Here is a 19,342-nt window from a genome sequence, read left to right as displayed (position 1 = left end):
ATGAGTGAGTCACTGAATCATTCGCCAACCAGTCTTATTATGCTTTATTAAAATTTGCTTTCTGATTTGTTACTGTAGAGATTTATTATTAGATGCCATATTATCTTTGTTATTCACAGCTGGTTCACCTTTTGATTCTTGCCTTTTTGTGTTCAAGATGAGATGCAGTGGCTGAAACTCACTTGTTCTGATGTTTGGAGCCCTGCAGATGTGCGTGGTATTGTGCCACGGAGTTGAGCGTAACACTGCAAACCTCACATGTGTGACTCCGCTTCAGGCCTAAGAGCATACATAAATATATACACATTTATTAGACTAGAACTGAAGCAACAGCAAATGATCTCAAATCTTCTCTCAGGGTAATATAAGGACGTTAGACAAACACCAACAGACATCTAGAAACATGAGCATTTGACCATCTCTTCACCGTACATGAATCACGTGAAGTAAATTAGCATACAGCGCAATGGTATTCTTTCTTTAAAAATAAAAAAAAGACCATAATGGTTATTTTGTGAACATTTTTCACTCCAAAATCAAATGATAAATTATGTTTTACTTAATGAAAATGAAGTCTATTCTAAGGGCTATTTCATATATAAAATGTCTTAAATCATATATATATAATATATATTAGTAGAATGACATATATTATATATTATACACCATAGAGACTGAGAATTACAACAACAGAAAATCCTTAATTATTAAAGTGATATCAGAATGCCAGTAACAAAAAAATCTCCTAATTGCCCTAAAGCTATAATTTTATTTATGCAATAATATAATCTTAATGTAATAATAAAATATACAACCATTTCTTTTAATAAAATAAGACATGGACTTGTATCTGTGACATTCATTCATATGTAAAGGCTTGAAATGCAGACATCCATGCTCTGGTAAACAGATTAAGCATGAAACCAAATAAATGCCTCCTTCACACATGAACATAAGCGTATGTCCAAACATGACTCATATATTAAAAGAGCATGTCTGCATGGAACCATCTAGCGCGTGATGCGATTTACTATGGGAAGTATTAAATGACCCTTACATATGCCACATGACCCTTGCATATGCCACAAAGCCAGTTAAAAAGAGGAATCTTTTGTCATCTAAACGATCAGGCCAGATAAAGAATGGAGGCTCATAGGAGGCGCATCAATACCATTTACCACGGATCTATATTCAATCAAAGCCATAGATTACGTTGGCCTCATCATTGCAACAACACTGCCTCAGCTTTTCTTTGGCATTGTGCACATTCGCAATGATTAAACACACATAACAGAAGGGGCCGTGAAATACACTGATAAGTCGTATCCTCCCACAGCTCTGTCTTCCTACACCAAATCTGTTCTTCACCTCTAACTAGGACAGACCAGTAAATTATAATCTTGTGTGGAGCTCGGAAAATCAGTCGCTGGCTTCCTGTGAGGTGGGAAGTCCGATTAAAGCGCTATAAAATGGGATTCGGCATTGATTCGTCTCTCTGCTGTTAGCACCACTAACTTTTTTTTCAATTTGACAATAGAACAGTGTTAGAACAGACAATAGTGAGTAGAAATAACATGTCAAGTACTATTCTAGTCTACGTTCGTAGAAGACTAATATTTTAAACACCAGAAAAATAGGGTTTTCAATCCCAAGAGTGCTTGTACGATCACTGCAGAGTGTAGTACTGGGAAGCCTTTTTGAAAACTGCAGTAATGAGTCATATTTATGAGTCACAAGCGTGATTTGAGGGACAGGACACTTTTCAGTCTGCATCGAAATCCAACATTTGGCCAAACAGCAGTTGGTAAACACCCACGAAAGGGTTCGCGTCCCTCTACACGTCAAAGCTCACCATTGTCGGATTGTTTGGCGAGCAGAGATCTTGCGCTCGGGGAGACGCTTTGTCGCGCCATTAATTACCTATTGATAACTGCCTTGAACGAAAACTCTTTAGCTAAGCTGCTGAATAATGCAGATCTTTAATGAAATGCCTGCTTGTGAAAACGCTCTAAGACCATTAAAATGCCTCTGCTAAGGCCTGTAAAACAGTGGATGGTCAATGCTAAAATGATATCTGTGCTTAAACGGTGGCATTTACGACGGGGTTATTCATGAGTCATTACCACAAACTGATGAAAGCAAACATCGTTACAGTTTAATGTACTTTTTTAAAGGGACAGTTCAGCCAGCCCTCATTCAATTTCACCTTCATGTCATTCCAAACCCATAAGGCTTTCGTTCTTCCACAGAAAATAAAAGAAGTCATTTTACATGAAATACAATTTCAGCTTTTAAGCTTGAAGAATTTTTGCATGTTTAACTAAATACAAACAGGTCAGTCAGTAAAATAATCATTTGCGAACCAACGATTTACTGAAAGATGCAACGAAACAAAAAATGATTTTTGATTGGTTCATTACACAAAGCTAGCTTCAGGAGACTTAGAATATAGTGCATAAAATCGCATTGGCCACTTTTTAAATGTTTTTTGCAAATCTCCTTTTGTGTTTCACAGAAGAAAGTCATGTTTGGAACAACATGTGGGTGAATAAATGATGGCAGCATTTTCACTTTTGGGTGTAATATCCCTTTAAATCCTTATTTTGTCTATTCCCCTCAGAACTTACCGTTCATTTCATCTCCATCCTCCAGACTTTTACCCAGCTGTGCGAGGAGGTTAGCTTGGGCTGCATTTTTTTTGTGCTTCTTGCCTTCATAGTGCTGTCTAGCCATGCCGGGGTTGTTGAACCAGGCCTTGCACATCTGGCAGTAACGGTGTGAGAGTCTGCCATGTATGGAAGGACTTCCTGGGGAATCTTCAGTCACCATATGCTCTGAACTGGCTGTCACTTCTGCAAGAGGGCAAAACAGACTTATGACCAGATTTTCTAACAGCTTGCACCAGCACAAAACCTTTTTTGGCTACAAAAAACTACTTTCAGGATTTACTAAAAACACACACACACACAAAATATTTATTTAAACATTTTTATAAAAGTTTAATAAAAAAAGCAGCATTTGCTTGAGAAATTCATGTTTTTGTCAAAGACTGCATCCAGATCAGAATCAGATCGAAGATCAAACACAGATGGAGTAGATAGAGTCCATCAACACCTGTAATGCTTGCTCTGTCCTATAGCTCGTTCTGGGTCAAAATTTCATTCAGTAATATAAGATAATTTTGATTTATCTGATGTTTAATGTTGATCACGTTATTTTACATATGCATCTGCTTACAAACGATCACTTGTTTTTTGCGTCTTCTTTTCCTGTGTTTTGATCAGTTGATTCGGTACTCATTCAGAAGATGTGTAATAGTGCCCCCTAGCGTATAACAGTGAAAATACGGGAAAAATTCAGTGTTTGACGGGAAGCGTTTTCTTACAAATAACGGAAAATATTAGTGTTTGACGGGAAAAGAGTTAATGGAGTGCTGCAGGAATGACACATTTTTGTAGGCCAAAACCTGGAAACAAGTTTGCTTTTATCACTTCCGCTTCCATCTTCCTGAAATCAATGGGTTATTTTAAATAGGTTTTCGGTTTAGGTCTTTACGTGGTGAACAAGCTCAAGATATTTTAACTTTTTATTTCAGCAACATAAAATACATCAGTAATACCTGCTTGTGATGTTGGTAGCACTTTATTTTGCATTGTCATTGTTGCATACACTCACCTAAAGGATTATGAGGAACACCTGTTAAATTTCTTATTAATTCAATTATCTAATCAACTAGTCACATGGCAGTTGTTTCAATGCATTTAGGGGTGTGGTCCTGGTCAAGACAATCTCCTGAACTCCAAACTGAATGTCAGAATGGGAAAGAAAGGTGATTTAAGCAATTTTGAGCATGCCATGGATGTTGGTGCCAGACGGACCGGTCTGAGTATTTCAATTGCAATCTGCTCAGTTCCTGGGATTTTCACCCACAATCATTTCTAGGGTTTACAACGAATGGTGTGAAAAGGGAAAAACATCCAGTATGTGGCAGTCCTGTGTGTTTGAAAATGCCTTGTTGATAATAGAGGTCAGAGGAGAATGGGCCGACGGATTCAAGCTGATAGAAGAGCAACTTTGACTGAAATAACCACTCGTTACAACCGAGGTGTGCAGCAAAGCATTTGTGAAGCCACAACACACACAACCTTGAGCCGGATGGGCTACAAAAGCAGAAGACCCCACCGGGTTTCACTAATCTCCTTCAAATAGGAAAAAGAGGCTACAATTTGCACGAGCTCACCAAAATTGGAAAGTTGAAGACTGGAAAAATGTTGCCTGGTCTGATGAGTATCAATTTCTGTTGAGACATTCAGATGGTAGAGTCAGAATTTGGCGTAAACAGAATGAGTACATGGATCCATCATGCCTTGTTACCACTGTGCAGGCTGCTGGTGGTGGTGTAATGGTGTGGGGGATGTTTTCTTGTCACACTTTAGGCCCCTTAGTGCCAATTGGCCATCGTTTAAATGCCACGGCCTACCTGAGCATTGTTTCTGACCATGTCCATCCCTTTATGACCACCATGTACCCATCCTCTTATGGCTACTTCCAGCAGAATAATGTACCATGTTACAAAGCTTGAATCATTTCAGATTGGTTTCTTGAACATGACAATGAGTTCACTGTAATAAAATGTCCCCCAGAGTCACCAGATCTCAACCCAATAGAGCATCTTTTGGATGTGGTGGAATGGGAGCCTCGTGCCCTGGATGTGCATCCCACAAATCTCCATCAACTGCAAGATGCTAATCTATCAATATGGGCCAACATTTCTAAAGAATGCTTCCAGCACTTTGTTGAATTAATGCCACATAGAATTAAGGCAGTTCTGAAGGCGAAGGGGTCAAACACAGTATTAGTATGGTGTTCCTGATAATCCTTTAGGTGAGTGTGTGTTACATAGTTATAGTAATAACTATACATTATGCTCAATTACATGCAACTAACCCTCAAACAAAGCCTAATCCTAACCCTATAGTAAATACATGTAGTTACTTAATATTACTCAATACTTAAATGTATCATTACATTGTAACAAAGACACCCTAAAATAAAGTGTGACTTAAAAAAAAAGAGCTTTTGCTTGTCAAGTGGCTAAATGGGACTATAGAGGTTGTTGGGGACATTTAATGTCATCACACCAAACAGAAAACCATATCTAGTCCACTTTTACAGCCCCAGTGAGTTATAACAAACTATTCTAACTCAGACTATTCTAACTCAAACTTCCAAAGGGAAAATGTTTTTAAATAAAGACGTAATGATGTTGACATGCGAGCATGGTGTAGTTTGTTTATAGATGTTTCGCTTTTTACTTCTGCCGACTGTATTTAGGCATTGAACATTGTTTTCTGCAGTAATCCAAAAGCCAGTGGGTTTTTGTTGAGGGAACCAGGGTGATGCTAACTTTCCAGTTGGAACTATTAGCAACAAAAGAAATGAAGAAAAATTTGACATCTTCATTGTTTAAATCATGTGCGACATACAACCCAATCTCACTGCAAATTGTACATCTTTTATGTGGGGTCTAATTAATTTAAATTACCTACCCCTAAACCTATACCCATCACTAGGGTTTAGACAAATTTGTATGACCTCACTCTGAATTGGTAAAAATATAGCGTTGGCAAAACACCAACACAAATTAACAGCCAGCCTTACAGTTAAAATGGCATATCCATTTCTCATTTTATTTACCAATGTTGTGGGCAACAACAGCAGGTGTGTGACAACATTAATAACACATATTAAAATTTCAGAGACATGCGTACGTGATTTTTTTTTGACATATTTGCTTGGGGTCTGTCTCACCTGTCAAGGAATGGGGCACAGTCTTGTGTCAGTTTGAAGTATTTCATGGGTAAAGGGCGCAAATTAGGAACACAGTATGTCCCCTAGGGCTGCAACTTAATAAGGTGCATTCTGAATCTCATGACACTAATATGATGAATTTGTTTCATAAACAGACGGGAGGTTGTTTGTCTCGCATTAGCAGGTGCAAGCTTGTGTTTTCCCTTTTTGTTTTTAAGAATAGAATTTTTAGCTGAGAAGAAGCTTATTATATTCAGTTATAGTAAACGGCAATATACGGCAACATAAGACTACACTGACAGCTATCCCACGACATAACATGCAGAAAATAGGAACTCTTGGCTCTTCTGCTGTTTTCAAATGGAAGGTATCTGGGTAGAACCTGGCAGCTCTACAGGTGTATTTATAGAAGGTATCAAAATAACTCGATAATAGAAGCATTCTTTTTCCTTTTTTTCTTCTTCCTTCTGTCTCAATTTTCATCCAATTCCCTAAGGTGTTTGAATGGAAGGTTGTTTTCATTATATCATAATCAGAGTGTGATATGAAATACTACCGTTACAAATACAGTGATCTGAGACCACAAGTGAAGTTCTAGTCATTAAAGAATCTTGTTTAAAAAACATGTGTCACGGTTTCAACAAAAAACAGGAGGTAGCACAACAGTTTTCAACATTGATAATATAATGTTTCTTTATCTTGAGTAGCAACTCAACATATTAGAATGATTTCTGAAAGATCATGTGACACTGAAGACAAGAGGAATGATGCTGAAAATTCAGCTTTCCCATCACAGAATTTCAGTTTAAAATAGATTAAAATATTAAACAGTATGGAAGCTTGTTTCCACCATGGAATAAAGCCATTTTAAAAAGATAATTGGAACTTTTTATCTCACTGTTCTGACTTTTCTTTTTTAAAGAATTGAGTAATATAAAGTTACAAATGTGAGTAATAAAGTCCGAATTTAAAGTCGCAATTTAGATTTTTTTCTGGCAAATGCAAGTTTACATCACAATTCTGACCATTTTCTCGCAATTTTGAGATATAAAGTCTGAATTGTGTGATTATAAAGTCTCAACTGTGAGTTAAGTAAATATTTAGTGATATAGTCCCAATTGAGAGTTATAAAGTCAGAATTGCAAAATGTAAATTTCTTTAAAAAAAATTATTATATTGTAAATGTGCCAAACTACCAGCAACAGTGTGTAAAAACCTTGTGGTGACTTAAGAAAACATTTTACTTATTCTATCATTGCCAACAAAGGGTATATAACACAGTATTGAGATTAACTTTTGTTATTGACCAAATACTTATTTTCCACCAAAATTTGCAAATAAATTCTTTAAAAATCAGATTCTCATTCTGTCTCTCATAGTTGAAGTGTGCTATGATGAAAATTAAAGGCCTCTCTCATCTTTTGAAGTGGGAGAACTTGCACAATTGGTGGCTGACTAAATACTTTTTTGCCCCACTGTATACAAGAACAAATTATCCGTTTAGTAAACAAATTCAACCCAAGCGCTCTTTGGTGACGTGGATGATTCCGTTACTGTTGATCATCTTATAAAGCCCACCCTGATAATTTGATTGGTTCGTACAGCTCTGATTCGAGCATAATCACTCTACAATTGCTCTGATCAAGTCCAGATCGAACTTCCCGACCTCAAATGTTGTGGGCGGGGCTAAACTCGCCTGGCATCAAAGCTAGCAATTGTAAGTTATAATTCTTAGGGAGAAAAAAATAATTACGACTTAATATCATGCAATTTTGACTTTCTGACTTTAAATTGCGACTTTATATCACAATTCTGAGATTTAAACCGCAATTGCAAGGACATTTTTTTAAATTACTTAATTTATTTTATTCAGTGGCAGAAATAAGCTTCCATAAAACAGTTGTATAATTTATACTTTGGAATAATATTTCACAATATTGTAGTTTTATTGTATTTTGATCAAGTAAATCCAGACTTATTTCAAAACACCGGTATTGTACCTGTTCCTTCTGACAGTATCTGTTTATGGGAATGAGTGAAGGTGCAAAGGATTAATGTAATTTTATGTGTTTTCATTTGGAGCTTTTATAATATCTTGTTCAGTCTAGCATTGCAGTACATGTGTAGATCCGTAGTCGACCAGTTTGATAATGGAAATGGCCCTCAAGGGTAATTTAATAAAATTACATCCTCATCTGTATTCCAGCCTTGACCATTTTGTCTACACCTTATCATTATAGAGTGCTGCAGGGAAGACGTCAACCTGGAAGACTAATTTGCCATTAATACTAATACTAGAAATGCTAGTTACTTCTTAGAAAGATACATTTTTTAAAAATAAAGATAACGGTTTAAAAATGTGCGTTTTCGGTGTGAATGTATAATTCACATTGTAAAAAAAACGTCATCCCTGCACCATCATAAATCATAAATATTAAAGCAACATTTAAGGTCTCTCTAGAAACAAGAACCTTCTCATATCTTCCTCAAAAACACATGCAAAAAGTTCTGACCAGAAAAATCACCATCATTTAAGAGCTTTATGACTGTGCCGCATAGCAACCATCCAATTGTAACTGAATAATGCTGAGCCTCTACTATGACTGCTGAACAAACAACAAAAGGACAGTTTCTTGAACCCTATTATGCTTGCTAATAGTTTTTAATGGTGTTGCTTAGTGATGCTTGCTATTTGAACAAACGCTTTTACAAAAACAGACCGTAACTCGTCCCGCACTATTTGTACTGTGGACATAAAGGCACATTAAATCATATAGCTTGTTGATGAGAGGTGCGCTATTACTTTCTAAGCGATTAGACGTAGGATTGCCGTCTGGTGGATGATAAAACAATGAAAAAAATCTAGTCTCGCGAATGCATTTTTCATATACTGTATGTTACACAACAACAATGTATAAAATGCAACAAATCCATCAAGAGTTACCCGTCTCTTGTCAATGAGAAATGGCGGTACACTCCTACTTTATCTGTTTCTGCATATCCAGCAGTCATTCTGGATTGTTTTCTGAGCTCTTTCCATTTTTGGGTCATTTCACACCCTCAGGTATCTTGGCCATGCACAATTATGCATGCTAAGTGAGTCAGTAATGTGTTGTTCCTGCTAAAGGCCCTGCTCTTATCATAAACATGCTAGAAGCGACAGTTTTCAGAACAGAACTGTAATATGCCTAATGCACTCCCATTTAAATGAATGGAAAACGGGACATCCAAGTCCTGATATACTGCAAACTTGTGAAACTCAGTTGTCAACTTTATAATCTTATAATCATTTTATATTTGACATTTTCTGAAAACGTGTGTGCTGGTTCTTAAAGGTTTTTTTAAAAGTAAATTTTCCCCATAGTGATTTATTTTAAAATAGTCTTTGTTAAAGAGTTATAAGCCATTAACCAAACCAACCAACTACGTGGTAAATCGCAACTTTACAAACTTTGATTTGAACAACCCTAGCCTCTTTTTATTTTACTCGCCAGACTTTTTACATGGAATGCAAGAACAATACAAATGAAAATAAATCAACATAAATATAAAATATACATGATCAGACATAACATTTAGGTGAAGTGAATAACACTAAGTATCTCTTTATCACAGCACCTGTTAGTGGTTATGATATATTAGGCAGCAAGTGAACATTTTGTCCTCAACGTTGATGTATTAGAAGCAGGAAAAATGGGCAAGCGTAAGGATTTGAGCGAGTTTGACAAGGGCCGAATTGCCGAATTGTGATGGCTGGACAACTGGGTTAGAACATCTCCAAAACTGCAGCTCTTAGGGTGTTCCCGGTCTGTAGTGGTCAGTATCTATCAAAAGTGGTCAAAGGAAGCAACAGTGGTGAACCGGCGACAGAGTCATGGGTGGCCAAGGCTCATTAATGCACGTGGGGGGCAAGGGCTGGCCTGTGTGGTCTGATCAAATAGACAAGCTACTGTAGCTCAAATTGCTCAAGAAGTTAATGCTGGTTCTGACAGAAATAGTTAAATGCGTATGGGGCTGTATAGCTGCAGACCAATCAGGGTGACCATGCTGACCCCTGTCCACCGCCGAAAGCGCTAACAGTGGGCAACATGTATTGCACCTACACAAAGAAAAAATGGTTCAAGAATGATTTGAGCAGCACAGTAATATGTTTGAGGTGTTGACTTGGCTTCCAAATTCCCCAGATCTCAATCCAATCGAGCATCTGTGGGATGTGCTGAACAAACAAGTCCGATCCATAGAGGCCCCACCTTGTAACTTAAAGGACTTTCTGCTAACATCTTGGTGTTTGGGTGTTTTGGCAGCAAACAAATGATCCAACTACAAGCAACAGCACAAATAAACACAATAGAACAAATATATCAATTAAATAAACAAGTTTATCAGATAGATCTAACAGCAGTTAGATACAAGCTGTGTCTCATTTCAGAAGGCTGCGTCCTCCGGAGGTCGCATTTGAAGGCTGCATACGTCATAAGGCCGTCTCATTTCCAAAAAGTGAGTAGGACTCTCCAAATGCGACCTCCGAATGCGTCCTTCTTTCACAGGAATTCGGAGTGTGCATGAGGTGTAGCCTTCACGGCTGGAGATAACCCACAATTCTTTGCGTCTCCGTTAACAAACGTCTTTTTTTTAAATATATATTACGGCACCACCGCCAGATATACATGCGAGCGTAGGTGTGGTGTTTAAAATAAGTAGTTCAAGCTTTTTTTGTTGTTTTTTTTAAAGCTCTATTACCTCAAACAGATAGTTTTGGTAAACAGGATTACAACTGTTTAGTGCATTTTAAACGTTTAGAACAGTACATTGCTGTCAAGACAAGAAACATTTCATAGTCATTTTTAAGTTATATATAATTTTCATTCATATAACTGGCGTGAGAGCGCAACGAGGCTGAACATGTTGGCATAGCAACGTGATACTTTCTGCCTGTGTGTCCTACGAAGGACGTCTCGTTTAATTCTGATTGAGGACACTCTGTATACTGCATCCTACACAGGACGTGTCCACCGGAGGACGCAGCCTTCGAAATTTAACGAAATGACACAGCTACAAATTAGGTACAGCAGAAATTTAATAAAGTAATCAAATGTAAAATAGCACTGCATAGTCTTCACTGTATAAAATGAATACAGATTAATCCTTATTAAAGTTACAAAAATGATTCAGTCAAGATTGAGTGATTTTTTTTTTGGCACTGAGTCTTTTGTTGCTTTATTAACATTAAAAACAGAGAGCAACGGGTTTATTAGGCTGCTGTCACTTTAAGACAATGCACAGCTCAAACATACTGACATTGTTACACATGCTTTTTCTCTGTCGACTGTTTATATTCATTTTAGACATAACTGGATACTCGCCAATGAGTTCTAGGATTCTCGCCAAGACGGGCGTTTTGACAATTTTGTGTGAAACTGTCAGTTCAAGCACATGAAGACATGAAAGGGCTCAATTCAGTATTTGCGCGAGTATGTCAGCTGAAATAGTAAAATTTACTTGCCATTGGCTAATGTAAAAAAAAAAAATTTGGTCACCTAGTGTGAAATTTGATCACACAAGCGAGTGATTTACTTGCATTGTAGAGAGTTGATAGAAGCAAAAACATTTTTGATAAAAGAAGGCCAAGAAGGCAAGGTACAGGACTGTGTACTTAATGGCTTAAAGATCTACAATCCCATGAAGCATTGTGAACAGCATAATCAAATTAAAAACAATAAAATATAAAACTCCTCATTTACAAATATTGTTTATATTTATTAAAACGAAATATTTTAAGTTTATTGCAAAATATGCATATAAATACAAATATTTCAGTATTATGAAAGTTTAGGGAAAACGATGCAATTTTAAGTTATTCGCAGTGTTTCATGGGAGTGGGCGGAGCTAAAGAGCTATTTTGGCAGATGTTCCATGTTTCAACTCTCTGATTGGTGTAATTTTCCATCCAGCATCATGGGTAATGAAGTTTTTCACTACCATCAATTAAAGGTTTTTAAGTTATTACTTCGGGAACCCGACTGTTCTGCACTATTAGCTTTGAGTTATTTGCTAAGGTCTTCTGTGAAACTGCATTACCAAGCAGTTGTTAGGGGGTTCTGGATGTTTCCTATGCACTTGCGAAGGTCTTCTGAGAGACTACACTACAAAAAATGTGTTTCTTACTTAGTATTTTTGTCTTGTTTCCAGTCCAAACATCTAAAAATTCTTAAAACAAGAAGTATTTACTAGACAAACAAAAGTAATTGTTTTGTTTTGGGGTAAAAAAACAAAACAAATCAAAATTAAGAGTTTTTGCTTAAAATAGGCAAAATAATCTTGCTTTAATCTTGCTTATGTTAAGCAAAAAAAAATCTTAATTTTGAGTTATTTTTTCCCACAACAAGACAAACTTGTCTAGTAAATGTTTTTTTAATGTAATAATTTTTAGAAAATGTGACTAGAAACAAGATAAAAATACTAAGTAAGAAAAGCATTTTTTGCAGTCTATGCATTGGCATGAGGTTGCTACATTGTTCTGGATGGTTGCTTTGTGTTTGTAAAGATCTTCTGAGAAAGTCTGTTTTTATACGGTTGCTAGGACATTCTGGGAGATTATTATACAGCTCCTTATGTCTCCTAAGTTACTTTTAGTGCATTATGTTGCAATTTACAAGGTTGTTTTGCATGGTTTCTATGCAGCAAAGTGTTTTTTTGCGCATTTCAGGGAATGTCAAGTACCTATGTTTAAAATGTAGGTTTAGGACCATAACTCTAACAGTGAGTAGTAGTCATACCATATCTCATATCCTACTTCATCAAACGCCAATAATATCAAATAACTTGACCAAGAACACTTCTCAAGAATAAATTGCCTCATTATCTCATTTTCAGAGTCCATGCATGGCTGAACAGGTCACTTCCCCGCTGGCTGCTTAAGACACATGTAAAACGCGGGTATGAATACTGATCCAGGAACAGCTTGGCCTTCATATATGCTGATGTAGTCAGTGTGGAGCTGATCTCAGACCCCCACCTCCTACCTTTAGATGTGATGGCAGGTGGTTCCCCCAGCAGTAGCCTCAGTCTCTTGGCATGGATCTTGCCTTGGTAGTGCGACTGGGCCACCACCGCTGAAGTGAACGACATATTGCACAGCGTGCAGCACTTGTTCTTGTCCACGTCTCCCTCTGCACTGCCCTGGGATGACACAGACACAGGCACATACTCTGATATCCTTTAACCAGGACCATTTATCACCTTCAGCTAATAATACTGCATTGAGAACAGAATGATTCATGAAGCAAACGTATTGTTATAACTTTAAGAAGAAAATATGAAATTTGGCTGTCAATTTGGCAGATATGGGTCGCGCTGTGGAGAAGTAATTCAAACTTCTGAAAATGTTGTAGCATATATTCTACTCCCTGCACTGATGCAACCACTCTTAGTTTCTCATATTGACTGTTATTGGCTCTAAACACTGTTGGGAAAGTCAGATCGAAACTTTTGCTAAAAGCTAATCGTTATTTAAAGTGCAGCCAAGTACAATTTGAAAAAGTAATTACACTACCGGGCTAGTACTCTATTAATAGTACACAATTAAACTAATAACAAAATGTAGATAAGCTACACTGAAGCTACTTGAGTGGTAAATATTCTCAATATAAAAATATATTTCAAATATATACTAAATATTGCAAAATTTGAAACTGAAAATATATATCTATATTTAAATGGCAAAATATACGACAAAATACATTTTAAAAGGCAAGAAATTACATTTGTATTTTAGATGTTTTTTTATACATTTTGGACAACATAAATGTCTTGACTAAAAATGTATTAAAAAGTGAAACTTTATAACTTTAAATAATTTTATACACACACACACACACACACACACACACACACACACACACACACACACACAAACATTTATATATATACATACATACATACATACATACAGTACATGCCAAAAGTTTGGACACATTACAATTTGTTTTGACAGAAGTTTCTTCTGCTCATCAAGCCTGCATTTATTTGATCAAAAATACAGCAAAAAATGTAATATTGATATATTTACAATTAAAAATAATTTGTTTTCAATTTATTATACTTTAAACGATCATTTATTACTGTGATGCAAAGCTGAATATTCAGTATCATTCCTCCAGTCTTCAGTGTCACATGATCCTTCAGAAATCATTCTAATATGATGATCCATTTTCAAACAGTTCAGTTTTTTCATAACCTGTAATGCTTTTTTTTATAATACTTTGATGAATAGAAAGTAAAAAAATAAATAAAAAAATAAGCAAATTGTAACGGGGTTCGTCGATAGAAGGAAGGAGGTGGGAACCGGCGGACGTTCAAATACTTTTAATCAAATAAACAAATAAAACGAAAGTAACATGGGCAGCCCTCACGGACAACTGCCCGCACACACATAACAAAACATAAACAAAACTCAACGTAAAGTCCAGGCCTGGTCCTCGCTCGTTCTTCTCTGATGTCGCTCCTCCTTATATGCCTCCGAGCTCCCTCATGAGAGGACTCGCAGGTGACGCTTTTACAATCACGTCCCCGGTCTCGCTCGCTCCTCCCATGTCTCTCGCTCGTTCACCTCGCCACACAAATGTTTCAAAAATAGAATTGTTTTGTAACAACAAAACGAATTGTTTTTTTTGTTTGTTTTTTTAATAAATCAATCATTTTATTCAGTAAGGATGTGTTAAATTGATAACGATTGATAGTAAAGGAGATTTATATTATTTGAATATGTTTTTATTTTGAATAAATGCAGTTCTTTTGAACCTTTTATGCATGAAATATAGTAGGCAGCAGAACTGTTTCCAACACTCATAATAAATCAGAATATTATAATGATTCCTGAAGGATCATATGACACTGAAGACTGGAGTAACCATCCTGAAAGTTCAGCTTTGCATCACAGAAATAAATGATAATTTAAAGTATAATAAATTGAAAACCAAATATTTAAATTGCAATAATATATCACAATATTTTTTAAAAAAATCTGTATTTTGATCAAATAAATGCAGGATTGATGAGCAGAAGAAACTTCTTTCAAAAACATTACAAATGTTAGTTATGTGTCCAAACATTTGGCGTGTGTGTGTCTGTCTGTCTGTCTGTCTGTCTGTCTGTCTGTCTGTCTGTCTGTCTGTCTGTCTGTCTGTCTGTCTGTCTGTCTGTCTGTCTGTCTGTCTGTCTGTCTGTCTGTCTGTCTGTCTGTCTATCTATCTATCTATCTATCTATCTATCTATCTATCTATCTATCTATCTATCTATCTATCTATCTATCTATCTATCTATCTATCTATCTATCTATCTATCTATCTATCTATCTATCTATCTATCTATCTATCTATCTATCTATCTATCTATCTATCTATCTATCTATCTATCTATCTATCTATATATATATATATATATATATATATATATATATATATATATAATATGGGCATATGTGTGAACAAATACATTAACATTAAAATTAATTAACTATCTGTCTGTCTATCAGTCTATATCTATCTATCATCTGTTTGTCTGTCATCCTATCATCAATCTGTCTATCTATCAGTCTGTGTCTGTCTGTCTGTCTGTCTATCTATCCGTCTGTCTGTATGTCTCTGTCTGTCATCCTATTGTCAGTCTGTCTGTCTGTCCATCTGTCCATCTGTCCATCCATCCATCCATCCATCCATCCATCCATCCATCCATCCATCCATCCATCTATCTCTGTCTGAAGTTAAAAAAGCTTAGCAGTAAGTAAAGACAGTAGAGCAGCTAAATGTTTTGTTATAAAAACAACATCTAATCCCATTTATTTTCTTCACAGTTATTCAGTTTGGTGAGTGAATTTACATGAACTATGAATCAATCAGATTTTCTTTCTACTGGAAAGCGAAGTAATAAAATGTATGTCATGCTATGTTTAGTTAGCTACTCTTCAGCGTTACTGCTGAGCTATTGCGTCATTCACCGTTTACAGGTACATCTGCTCTTCAGATGTCAAGTTCTTCAGAAATCAATGGTCAATATCCTGAACACTAAGAAAGTGGCATTGCAAGGTCAATGACGTGCAATAAACTACAAATTAAAAGTAAAGCTAAGTGCAGAGGATAGTTGTGGCGTCATTGTCATTTTTACCTACAATCATGTCATTCTAAACCTGTATGCTGTTCTTTTATGTAATAAAAAAGTAGTGTGTAAAGAATCGTCAAGCAATTTCCGTGATATATAACAGTTTATAGCAAACTTCAAAAAGGCCCCCCAAAAAACAACACATTTCAAAATACAATCTATGAACAGTCGTTTGTGGCAAGATGTCTAAATTTCTAATTTCTCCATGGAAGTATGGAGATGAGTATTACATGATGGTGATTAGTAAATAAATAAATAAAAAAATCACAATGTTCCATTAAACATTAAATAATGAGACCCTGATTTACTTTCGGAGCTGTTCTGTAACCCTTGCGCTTGAACTGAGGTCTGTTTCTTCCGCGGGGCATCGATCTGTGTCCACTCATTCGGTTTCTTGTTATTCCTCTCCTGACATGCCATAATGTCTTTATTTACTCCCCTGAGGGGAAAGACCTCCAACCTCCAGCTAAACCGTGAACGTCCATTTAGACATTGACCTTGACTGGAAACAATCATCACATCCACAAAGGAGAGAAGCATCTCTTTTGATTGTAGATGAAGTTTTTAATATTGCTGGATGTGACAAGAAACAGCAAACGTGAGTTAAAATGACTCAAGTTAAGACATTATGAGTAACTAAAATACATGAGGAGCAGAGACTCAAAAGTTTAAAGCTTTATAAGTTTGTCTGTGGGTCTTTCTTATATAATGCTGATTCTATGTTTATATATCCCAAGAAAATCTCAACACAAATGTTTTCAAGAGCTCCGCAGTTTTGAGCTTGAGACGACCACAAACAGCAAAAGACATGGAAAAGGTGAACGAACTAGGGTAAAACACAGGTGCAAGCAACGATTACATTTAACTGAACAAAAAACAACACTCTGTCTCGCCATCTGCACCCCACAACACCCCTTGTTCCCTGTGGAACAGCTTCCGACATTCCCTCAAAATGCTTGTAATATTTAATTCCTGGACTAACATTTTCTGAACTGAGATGACTGCATATCTTAACTAATTAATGACAAGTTATGTGGTTTAATACAAAATAAATATTTATAACACTGACACACCAGAAAGACATTAGATTAAATACTGTGTCCGAACCTCAGGACTTTCTGATTTATGTTGGTGCAGGATAATGTTTTATCATCTTTTCATCAATTGTTGTAGTTTATGTTTAAAAAGTTTTAGATCATGTTTGACTATAGGTGCGTTCACACCATGTCTTAATTACCACAATTAAATGATTTTACCTTATAAAAAGCATCATGTCCTCGTGGTGCTTGTGATTACAGCTTGTAACTAGGCATGTGCCGATATCAATTTTTCATGTTGCGATTAATTGATGAAGTTTTATCACGATATACGATATTATCACGATATTGAAATAAGTTGCAAAAAAAGTGTTGCCATAGCATAACCGCTTTAAGAACTATTTTTGTAAGAACAAAAATAACTGAATGTTTAAATACAATAGTGCACCAAAAATACAGCTCTGGGAAAAAAAATTAAGAGACCCCTCATTGAGAAATCAATGTTATGTGGTCTCTTGGTTTTTTTCAGAACTGTTAAAGTACAATTTTCAAACAGATTAAAGTGCAAAAGAATTAGGCTATGAATAACAGGTAGTCTTACAAATTACAATACGGTGTCATTAGTTTATGCATTAACTAAGATTGAGCAATAGCTACATTTGGTACAGAAAGTATAATGTTTTTGTGAATGTTAGTTAGGAAATCCTGATCATTGTTAGTTTTATCTTAGGTCCATTAAAAAAGTTATTTTGATTTTTTGATTGAAAAGTTATTGAGTTATTTTGATTAACATAGAATGATTAATTCTTTATAAGTATTTTTCATTGTCAGTTTGGTAATAATGAATTAACATATGTTAACTAATAAAGTCATATCTCAAAGTTATACTGAACAATAACAAATAATTAGAACAGTTCTAATTATGAGGGTATGTTGTAGTCCAGATTAAAGCATAAAAATGTTTAAATTTGAAAATAAATAGCCTATTAAGTCTTTAAGTATTAAGTATTTGGTACTGTGATGAACAACATTGAGATTACAAAAATGAATGGCTGTTTTAAAAACTACACGCGTTTTTTGTTTGTTTGCTGGTTTCCGGGGTAACCGGTGCATTCTGCAGTTCATCAGCGCCCTCTGCTGTCACTGAGCGGCACTTCAGCAGCGCGTCTCCTTCACCGGTTCAGTCATGTGCAAACGCACATTGGGCTTGTTTATATCTGAGCGCATGTCCCTTTGACGCAGAATACAGCGGTGTTGCGCATTTATACGGTTGATGGGCAAAGTATTCTTGAGTGCATTATAAAAAAATTATAAATTGTTAATAAATTATTATTTACGATATTTTAAAGTGCCCACGATAACAATATTGTGCATATTCATTATCGTGATAAATCGCATTATCGAAAATCGGCAGGTCTACTTGTAACCCAACTAACAATTTTTTGCTCCCAGAATGTTATATAAGGTTATATTAAGGTTTGTTTTTTTATAAAAGTTTTATTAACGAAAATAGAATGTTCCCCTAATGTTCTCCTAAAGTTATCCTCTAATGTTTCCCCAACGTTATCCATCAAACTTTCTCCGAACAATATCCTCTAACGTTCACCCTAATTTTATATTCTAATGTTCCCCTAATGTTATTCCCTAACTTTCCCTTAACATTATATTCCAATGTTCCCTAATTATTATTTTTTTATTTAAGTTTATTTGAATAGGGACAGATACAAAAAACATAGATAAACTTGAACATTCATCTGATGTATGCATCATAGTGTTTTTAGCTAAAGCTAATTTACAACACTTGTCCCTAGTGGAGATTTTAAAAAAAATAATTAAAAAATAATAATAATAAATAAAATAAATAATTAAATAAATAATACAAAACACACACACACACACACACACACACACACACACACACACACACACACACACACATACATACATACATACATACATACATACATAAATAAATAAAAATTGAATTGAATTAACCACATTTTATTATTTGAAAAAAATATATAATGTTGGCATACATTTTAATTGGTCTGGTTTCCATAATTTTGCTCCTTTTACTGAAAAGGCAGTTTGGGCAAACACTGTTCTACGGAACGGAATGCTACAGTTGCCTTTTGACGCTGAACGAGTGATGTATCTTGTACCACTTTGCCGTCTTGTTATTGTTTTGCAAAGGAGTAAAGAAGCAGCATTATTTAGGCATTTAAAAACTAAATTAACGAAATGCGAGAAAATAAAATGAGTGAAACTTAAAGTCTTATATTTGCTAAGAATTTGACAAAGATTATGCCTGATTCTCTTCTTGTCCAAGATTTTTAAGG

General features: G+C 35.6%; 1 protein-coding gene across 2 annotated transcripts in view; it reads right to left on the bottom strand.

The window, feature by feature from the left end:
* LOC137062885 (zinc finger matrin-type protein 4-like) overlaps nt 1–19,342 on the bottom strand; it is a 47,893-nt gene that overhangs the window by 10,760 nt on the left and 17,791 nt on the right. For both annotated transcript variants that reach the window (XM_067433826.1, XM_067433825.1), the window contains 3 exons: nt 12,834–12,990; nt 2,628–2,852; nt 183–279 (listed from right to left, as the gene is read on the bottom strand). In XM_067433826.1, coding sequence (XP_067289927.1) covers nt 183–279; nt 2,628–2,852; nt 12,834–12,990 — 479 coding nt within the window. The remainder of the gene's footprint in view (nt 1–182; nt 280–2,627; nt 2,853–12,833; nt 12,991–19,342) is intronic.

This window comes from Pseudorasbora parva, chromosome 23 (assembly GCF_024679245.1).
Source record: "Pseudorasbora parva isolate DD20220531a chromosome 23, ASM2467924v1, whole genome shotgun sequence".
In the NCBI taxonomy this organism is placed as follows: Eukaryota; Metazoa; Chordata; class Actinopteri; order Cypriniformes; family Gobionidae; genus Pseudorasbora; species Pseudorasbora parva.
The sequence above is the reverse complement of the archived record's forward strand: the minus strand, read 5'-3'. Positions and strand labels throughout refer to the sequence as shown.